Here is an 8,952-nt window from a genome sequence, read left to right as displayed (position 1 = left end):
ATGGATGGATGGATAGATAGATAGATAGATAGATAGATAGATAGATAGATAGATAGATAGATAGATAGATAGATAGATAGATAGATAGATAGATAGATAGATAGATAGATAGATAGATAGATAGATAGATAGATAGATAGATAGATAGATAGATAGATAGATAGATAGATAGAATAATCCACTATATTTATATAATCTTCCATCAAGAAGCAGCACCATCACTGTTTAGTTATAATAAGAACACATATGATGAAACATATGCAAACATCTGAAACATATAAAATCTGTGGAATGAAAAAAGCAACAGAAAAGCTGTACAAAAATTTACAATTTTTTTTTTTTGTTGTTCATTGGGAAACTTGAATACAGTGTTTTTTTATTTGAAAAACAAAACAAAAATCCCAGCAGAGGTCACTCGCTCCTCCCTTACGACTTTTAAAAGCGGCACGACACTTGGATGAGATTTACGACTATTAATTGTGGCCAGCAGAGTTGAACTCGATCAAGCACGGTCGTTTGCCAAAGAACTACAAAATCAAGGTAACTGCGTCGCGAACTTATGAGCAATGAAAAGTCTAAATCGTGTCCACGACCACCACTCGTTTCTAAAGTGGGTTTTACGACACTCAGGTTAAGATTTACGTTAGTTATTTGTGGCAGGCAAGAAAAGTAAACAAGCCACCCCTTTAGGTCGCTTTTCGAGTTTGTTGACACCAAAGAGCTACAAAATAGAAGTAAGTGAACATATAACCAACGAAGAATCTTTTAACTTTCCATTATGGTTAAACAGTTCCTTTAAACAACACGTTTTAAAAAGTTCCTGTTTGCACGGACACAAAAGTAGTAAGTAAGGTAACTTCTCGGGAAGTTTCTAAATTCTAAACTACATTCTTGAAATACAGGAGGGATCGTCTTTAACATAATCGGAAGCTCTAATTGTATCGATAGGCGATCAACATTTTCTCCAAGGAACTCGTTTTTATCAGTTCCTTTTTATACAGCGAGGATTTGCATGACCGTCGTACATCAACACATCGCGAGATTTCAACGGCAGGTAAACAAACTACGGTACAATAATCTCATTTATTCTCACTCGATGTTTGTTTTTCCTTTGAAAGTCATTGCAACGCCAACATTAATACGAGTAAAAACTACAGTACGTGTATCTGGAAGCCATTCTTGCATTTGCCGAATTTTAGATTTCAGAGTTGATATAACAAGCCAAGTTGTTTATCTTGTAAAACCTGTTCGGACACAATTTAGGGAGTGTTTGCTTTTCTGCACCCATAAAGCAAAACGGCAGTTATCGTGAAAACTGAACAGATGCGATTTGTTTGAGTAAATCACATTGCAGTCCAAAATATTAACCCATCAGATTGAGTTAATGGTCCTATTCATATGCTATTTACTTACTTACTTACTTACTTACTTACTTACTTACTTACTTACTTACTTACTTACTTACTTACTTACTTACTTACTTACTTGCCACAGTTCATATTCATGCAAACCTGCAACAACTATACTTTTCCTGCAACAACTATACTTTTTGGGTGAATGCTAAGGACATTATTATTATTGTCCTTTGCCCTTATTTGACTCTTGAATCTGTATAAAGTATAATGTACTATTTTCTTTCTGACCTCTATTTCAGTGACAATGCTGCTTCCGCGTCGAGCTATTGTGTCACTCGGCCTCCGCTTGTATTGCAGTCATGCGACCAGCGGACCTTTGGCGGAAAAGACGAGCTCCAGCTCAGGTAGCAGGAAGCCACTTTGATATAGTACAGTGGGAGAGAGAGTTTTTGTTGTGATATTTCATTATTCATAAAAGCAACACACTATAAAAGTCATAGAATGTTGTGAAGTTTATTTATTTATGTGTGCATGTCTGATTCAGTTCATTTTAGCATAGTGTCGTTCCAGTGACTGGTTAAGAGTAGTAGTAAAATTCCGTCCTACAGCTGTCATTTTTCTTATGCATCCAATATTCAATTTTGGAATTCTTTGCTTGTTTTCCAGACATGTCTGAATTCCGAAAGGTCTTTTCTAAAGCCCAGCACATAGCCATCATCACCGGGGCCGGTGTAAGCGCTGAGAGCGGGGTCCCAACATTCCGGGGTGAACATGAGAAATGGAGGAAATGGCAGTCCCAAGTGTGTTGTGTGCTTTTATTTATTTAAGACAGATATATCTCAGCAATTTTTCATCAAATTTTTTTCAGCACAGCCAGTAAAGTTAGGTTATTTGTCGCATATTTCACGTGATTGATGTTACGCTTCCCTTTCATTTCCATTGAAGTCAATTGAAACCACTGCCAATCTATCTGTTGGATTTGACAGGACCTGGCTTCACCGGAGGCCTTCTCTCGCTACCCATCACGTGTCTGGGAGTTCTACCATCACAGGCGAGAGGTGGCGTTGAGCAAGAAGCCCAACGCTGCGCACCTGGCCATAGCGGAGTGCGAGGCCCGGCTGAAAAAGGAGGGCCGTCAAGTGGTGGTCATCACGCAGTGCATCGACGACCTGCACCAGCAGGCAGGCTCCAAACACGTGCTTAGGATTCACGGTGGGTGGACTGAAAAAATGAATTTGAGTCATTGCTATCAGTAACTATTAGTTGATAAATTGTGTGTGATGAACCCGTCGTGTCTAAGTGCAGGCAGCCTGACAGAGACGCGCTGCGTGAGTTGCGGCGATGTGGACGTCAACAAGCGCAGCCCGATATGTGCGGCCCTCAAGAACAAGGGGTACACACAAATATGTTTTTAATTCTAAAAGCACAACGCACACTTTGCTCTTCCATCTTCACCATTTTTCTTCTCATGCAGTTCACCTGACCCAAATGTGCCTGATGCTAACATTCCAGTGGATAAACTGCCAAGGTAAGTCAAATGGAGTGTGACAAGTGGCTGCCATCACTGTGGAATTTTTCAACATTGAGAAATAAGGACGTTTTACTGGATTATCAGAATTTTTTAGGTTTGTCCCAATGGCACAATATAATTTTTTCCCCATTTTCAACTTTAGCCTCCCATTTCATGAAGTGTAGTGGGCTCTCAACTTCCTACTTAGCAAGGTAACCACTAGAGGGCAGTGATGTTCTAAGGCTGGATTTGCCCTGCAGGTCCAAATGCCTGTTTTCATGCTCTATGTCAAGTGATACATATGGCTTCACGTTCACATTGACAGAACACAAAAAACACCCCAAAACATAAGTTGAAGTCATTTTGGTGACTATTTAAAAAGCCCCAAAAAAGAAAACCCACAGTTATTCCACGTAGGCCAGCACAGAAGAAACCGACTGATGGCTCCAACGACTTTGAATTGAATCACCTAAAAGCTTGACTGTGCTTTTAACAAGGTGTTCCGAAAGCGATTGCAACGGTCTGCTGAGGCCCAACGTCGTGTTTTTCGGAGAGACGTTGGACTCTCACCTCCTGACCAAGGTGGAAAAAGAACTGGAAATCTGTGATCTTTGTCTGGTGGTAAGTAGTGTGCATGTGAAACACTTTTGTGGTAGATTTCACATATTCTAATGTGGGGCTGTCATTCCCCCCGCTAGGTGGGTACATCGTCAATCGTTTACCCGGCGGCCATGTTCGGCCCCCAGGTGGCGTCCAGGGGCGTCCCCGTGGCGGAATTTAACCTACGAGCAACACCAAAGTCCGAGTACTTCACGTAAGTGGATCGTACAAGAGGATCAAATGATGCGGGAGATGTTGGTGTGACAACATCCTCGCCACCATTGGCGCTTGTATCATAGCTCAGATTGTTTTGGTTTGGCGCAGGTACCACTTCCAGGGTCCGTGTGGAACGACACTGCCAGCAGCTTTGGCGCCACACGAGTCCGAGGGGGTCTAAAGAGGCGCTGGGGCAAAAGAGGCTTATTTTTTACTCTTGTTCTATTCCAAGTGTTTGCCTTCGAAGCACTTGGATGCATACGACGTAGCGAGCGCTGCACATCTGTCAATACTTGAATATATCGCTCAATATGGGGAAATGAGATATAGCCCAACTATATGCAGATTGATTGATGATTGGGGAGAAGGAGTTGTTACACATGCAGTCATTCACGCTTTGTCTACATTATCCTGTATGGTGGAACTGCTAATTTGACCCTACTGGAAATAATGTTTCACTTTCATCAAGCTTTCTGTTGAGGTGATATTTTATGTAACCTTCCTAAATTATTTAACATTCATGAATTAAAATCACAGACACAAAATGTCGAGGGATCAAGAAGGTGTTGGCCGAGAATTGTTATCACACCGTGGTGTTATTTACGTACCTTCTGCTGCTTTACTTTTGGGGTTACTGATCTTTGCCGCTTCCATTGTAGATAAATTGTCATCCCATATGAGGTGCTGGGTAGAATGCAACAAGAGGACATTTCTTGCCTTGACCAAATGTTTGCTTTAAACTTTACAGAGCAATATCAGCTCACGTTACACACGTTTATTCTCATCAATTATTTTCCGTGCTTTATTCGTACTAACAGGGTAGACAATATCCAAATTGTCAGTTTATGTTTCACTAAAATTACAATGCACACTTTCTAAACATGTATAGTACTGAAAGTCTGTTCATGCGTAGGCAGCCGGTGCAATTCTTATTAAAAGATTTCATATGCATTTGCTGGTCTTGCATTGTTTATTCTATTTATGAATCTCCCCAAACTAAGGTGCATAACCATTTTTAACATCTATCTCGAGTTACTGATAGAGACATTATGCATGGTGACCGATTTACTCGTCATTTAATTCCACATTCAGTGCACATTTATTTAATTCAGATCCGATCGTGACTATTATGACGCCTCGGCCAGTCCCGAAAATGCCCCGTGGCAGCGCCACTGCTGTTTGGCATGACTTGGCATTAGGCCACTAACGAGAAGTGTCTGGCTGTAAACTGCACGGATGGATGGCTGCACGCATGCGGCGCAACATAGTGTGAGCGTGTGCGTAGATGACTATTGATCTGTTTTTTCTGCGTGTGACTGATTTTCATGCTACTGGCAACTGTTTTGTACAGTGCTGCACACATGATCAGGATTTGTCGTTTCTACTTCAAATGTTGCAGGGCTCCAACTTTCTGTTTATTATGTACTTTTTTATAAACGGCAAGAGACGATTGAATATTTAAAAATATTTTTATTTTCTAAATATTTTATATATATATATATATATATATATATATATATATATATATATATATATATATATATATATATATATATATTTTTTTTTTTTTTTTTTTTTTTTTTAAGTTATATTTGTTAAAATATTTTTAAAAATTTGGGCCTTGTAAAAAAATATGTGCCAGTGTACTACTAAAATTTGAGATGCACAAAAAAATTAATAGAATAAATATAGTATTAAAAATAACGATAAGCGTTTTAATGAGATTACTGCAATAAATCCCACTTTTTATGTTTTCCATTAAATGAAATGAAGCCCCATTTAAAGTGATAGTTGCACCACTTAGCGGGCAACTTTGTGAATTACAACTCAACCGATGGGATATTTTTGGTCCCCAATGAGCTTTTTAGCACCTTTCCAAACGACAATATAACACAACCCCTCCCCCAAATTGTAGAGTTCAGTAACGTGTGGTGCTTCTTAATGAAGGCCATTAAAAAAAAAAAAAAAAAAAAAACACCACACCATGTGCAAGCTGTAAACCCATTGCAGGTATTTTTCTATTTATAGCACATCATAACAACAACACTGAAAGGGAGACGGGTGTGGAATCCTACGCACACTCCCACAAAGTGCAATCTACTCGCAGTGTCATCTTGCTAACCTTTCCCTGAACTGTGCATGTGTGTGTTAGTGCAAGTGTGCTTACACAACTCAGCTGCCATGACAAATCCTTAATAGTTAATCCACCCCATCCATTCTCTTATTATTTTAAGACCTTTGCAATTGAAATCTTTGTTTTGTGACACAAACGATTAGCTGTGTTATTCTGTGAGGTTGTGTTTGATGTTTTTCATGTCCAAACAGTGGTGTGTATCCGTGGCCCGCCCCATCGCCTCCCACGCCATGCTGATAGGGAGGGAGTTGTTGTTTGAGCGTGGCTAAGATGGGGGGGGGAGGGGGGCCCAGGTGCAGGCTAATCTGTTCTCGCTCGCCACTAATTAGGATCCAGGCTAGCGGCCACTTTCTTCCATTATCGATCACTGGCCAGAGAAGTATTTGTCTCCCGTATGGAACACAATCACAAGCCCTTCAGCGGCCTGTTTATCGGAGCTTGTTTATGTTGGTTGGAATTCCGTATTTTCTACCTGAATGATGATGTCATCCACGTGCAAGCATATTTCCTACAGGACTTATATGCGAGCGTGGGACGGCATTCCATCTTGTTTGGCCAGCGCCGTACAATCGGCCGGCGTGACCTTGCCTTGCCGCCCGTGAGCTGTCAAGTAGTCTATCAAAAGATGAATTACGTCTGAATCGCAGCTTTGGCAGGTAATGCAGGTTGAGGTCGCACAGAACCATGCCGGCCGGGAGCAGAAGGGTAAGATGTGGATCTTTTTCCTTCCCTGACTTTTTCTCTTCTTCTGTAATTGTATTTTTGTTTACAGATATGACAAATGGAGTCGTTCGGTTTCATGCTTAAAGGTGACCTATGCTTATTTTCACAATTTAAATAATACCCATCCATGTTTGTGACAATATTCCTCCAAGGATCAAGCACACTTTATACCCTCGAGTTCCTGACTTGCTGAAATGAGTCTGTTGAAAAGGGTGAAGATGGACGTTGGGCTCCATGCTGCTTGACCAATGGTGAGCAAGGATTTCATTCATTCATTTGTGCATTTCATGTGGTTGCATTTAAATGTAGCCGTCCCCCCCCCTACTGTACTTTTGTCAGCATATTACGAGCAGGTACATGTGTGTAAACCCGCACGGGCTCACTGCACCTTCTCAAGAAGTAGCGGCGAGTTAAGTGGCGACTTCCTTCCTAGCACATTTTAATTAAGAATGACTCCAGCTCATTCGCAGTGTGCCGACGTTTCCTCTCAGGGGTCTTTTTCTGGCGGCTGTTTCATTTGCTGGTGTCGAGTCAAAGTGTCTGCAATTTTCAGGGCATGGGACGCTTGGGCGTTGACACACACACACACACACGCTCGCACACCCATACTGGTCTCTCCTGGACCGTATTGATTAGGATCAGCTGCTTCCAGAGTCCAATCATGTCTGTTTGAATTAAGGCCTACACACACATTTCGTGACTGAGGAAAATAACAAGGCAATGCTTTCGAAATGGGAGACCGGCAGGAGGAGATGCGAGAGAAGGCTAGTGTCTCCTTCTTGCCCTTGGTTTGGCCCTTGGAGGCTTCAAACTCCCACGGCATCCCCCTCTCGTCTTTTGCACTCAGGGAGGGGGGGGTGAGGAAGTGTGTGAACGTGCCCTTAAATCCGAAGCCAGTCAAAGTGCACCGAATAACACATTTTGATGTCATTCACGGGCTCCACCCCCCCAAACTTGCTCATCTTCATATTGGCACATCGGGATCCACCTGTAAATCAAGCACACACATGCACAAACGTGAATGTCATCTGTCCAACGCACTGTGGCGTTTGCATTAAAGACAACGTGGGATGTCTTATGAAACGGAAAAAAAAAAGGTCATTAGTGAGATTTGTTCTGAATGGGGGGGTGGCACTCCTCCCGCACAGTGGGAATATTGAAAAGCCAATGAGGTGATGATGACATAAAAATCAATGCAAGATTAATCACGCAGCGGTCAAGCGGCTAAAAATAACAAAGCGTTTTTGTTGCATTTCCATATCACCTTGGTGGCGGCTGACAACAGTGTCCCTGTCAAAACCGCACCATTAGCATAGCGCTAAAAGCCTTGTCAAATGCTAGCGTCAAGTGTGTGCTCACCATGTTGGCCCTGAAGCAAAATAGATCTGTCTTTTTATACAAAAGTAGTGCTCTGCCACTTGATGTTTTTCCAGCTACTATTCCCGATTTATTTGGTCAAGCTGCCCATGTCCAAGTGACTAAAAAGCACTCAAGGGTCACATTCATAATGTCCTTCTTTAAAGTGGAGTATATAACAGAATTTTTTAAGGCACACATTAGCAAAACAAATTGTTTGTTCATTTGAATTTAAAAAAAAGTGTTTACAGTTGAGTTCATTTGAGCCTCACTTTAAACAGACATATTATGGCTGACCAAAATGTTTTTATTCCAACTAAAGGTTCTGCTTGGAGAAAACCATCTGTAAGGTGTGACTAATTTTCACTTTGACATTGCAGACTATTTTTAGATGTTTTTTTTTTTTTTCTGGAACTGCTTTTTCACTCCTGTCTGTTTCTCTTTTCTGTGTTCCCATCGGTACTGCAGAGTTGGACCCGTGTGAGTGGAGGAGAACGAAATAGAGGGGTGGGGGGGCAACAGAAGGCACAAGTGTCCTTGGAACCGGGCTGGACTTGTGCACGGAGCATCCATCTGTCAACTTTGTTGCTCCCTCAGTCTGTGCCTGCCTGGTGACTAATCTTGTGGTAATGAATGAAACAAGAGCCCATGATTCTGGTGCTGCCAAGCCAGAAATGATCTCGTTCCGTACACGGATGCATGTAGCCCTCAAACGTGCTGCTCTTAACCTGACACTTGAGAACATATTTATACTTTTTATATATATCACCACTTTGTTCATGTTTGGGACTTTTTATTCCAACTCCTCTAAGGTTCGCAAATGCCAGTTTATCATGGGGGATTTGTTCCAGAGTAGTTTTTGCCTATTATTCCCATTATAATCACTCATGGGTTTCATTGATTTTTATTTGTTGTGATTTTTTTTAGCCTTTGAGCCAAAAGTCATTTACTACAGATGACACTTTTACAGTAAATATACTCAGCCCGTGATGTTCAGTATAAAGCTTGATCCCTTCGAATGTGATGTAAATTGACAGTCGAATTAAAAAAAAATTGAT

The 8,952-nt window shown here is 41.3% G+C and overlaps 1 protein-coding gene and 1 long non-coding RNA gene across 5 annotated transcripts; both read left to right on the top strand.

Moving 5' to 3' along the window:
* The first annotated feature begins 407 nt into the window (after positions 1 to 407).
* On the top strand, positions 408 to 4,632 carry LOC125984794 (NAD-dependent protein deacylase sirtuin-5, mitochondrial). Of its 4 annotated transcripts, XM_049747003.1 has the most exons (10): positions 589 to 734; positions 1,002 to 1,054; positions 1,655 to 1,759; positions 2,022 to 2,155; positions 2,342 to 2,567; positions 2,661 to 2,748; positions 2,830 to 2,883; positions 3,363 to 3,486; positions 3,564 to 3,679; positions 3,790 to 4,632. In XM_049747003.1, exons 3-10 carry the CDS (start codon positions 1,660 to 1,662, stop codon positions 3,860 to 3,862), a joined length of 915 nt encoding a protein of 304 aa, XP_049602960.1. In that variant the 5' UTR covers positions 589 to 734; positions 1,002 to 1,054; positions 1,655 to 1,659; the 3' UTR covers positions 3,863 to 4,632. The 4 variants fall into 4 exon arrangements, with proteins under 4 accessions (XP_049602959.1, XP_049602958.1, XP_049602960.1 ...); XM_049747002.1 differs by lacking the exons at positions 589 to 734; positions 1,002 to 1,054 and adding an exon at positions 408 to 540; XM_049747001.1 differs by lacking the exon at positions 1,002 to 1,054 and having other exon boundaries at positions 566 to 734.
* A 1,463-nt stretch (positions 4,633 to 6,095) lies between these two features.
* LOC125985327 (uncharacterized) lies at positions 6,096 to 8,897 on the top strand. Its single transcript, XR_007487291.1, has 3 exons — positions 6,096 to 6,520; positions 6,691 to 6,789; positions 8,363 to 8,897. It is a non-coding gene; the product is annotated as an uncharacterized lncRNA (long non-coding RNA).
* The last annotated feature ends 55 nt before the right edge of the window (positions 8,898 to 8,952 follow it).

The sequence above is a fragment of the Syngnathus scovelli genome, chromosome 17, assembly GCF_024217435.2.
Source record: "Syngnathus scovelli strain Florida chromosome 17, RoL_Ssco_1.2, whole genome shotgun sequence".
Lineage (NCBI taxonomy): Eukaryota > Metazoa > Chordata > Actinopteri > Syngnathiformes > Syngnathidae > Syngnathus > Syngnathus scovelli.
Note: the sequence above shows the minus strand (reverse complement) of the source record. Positions and strands in the feature narration are given on the sequence as shown.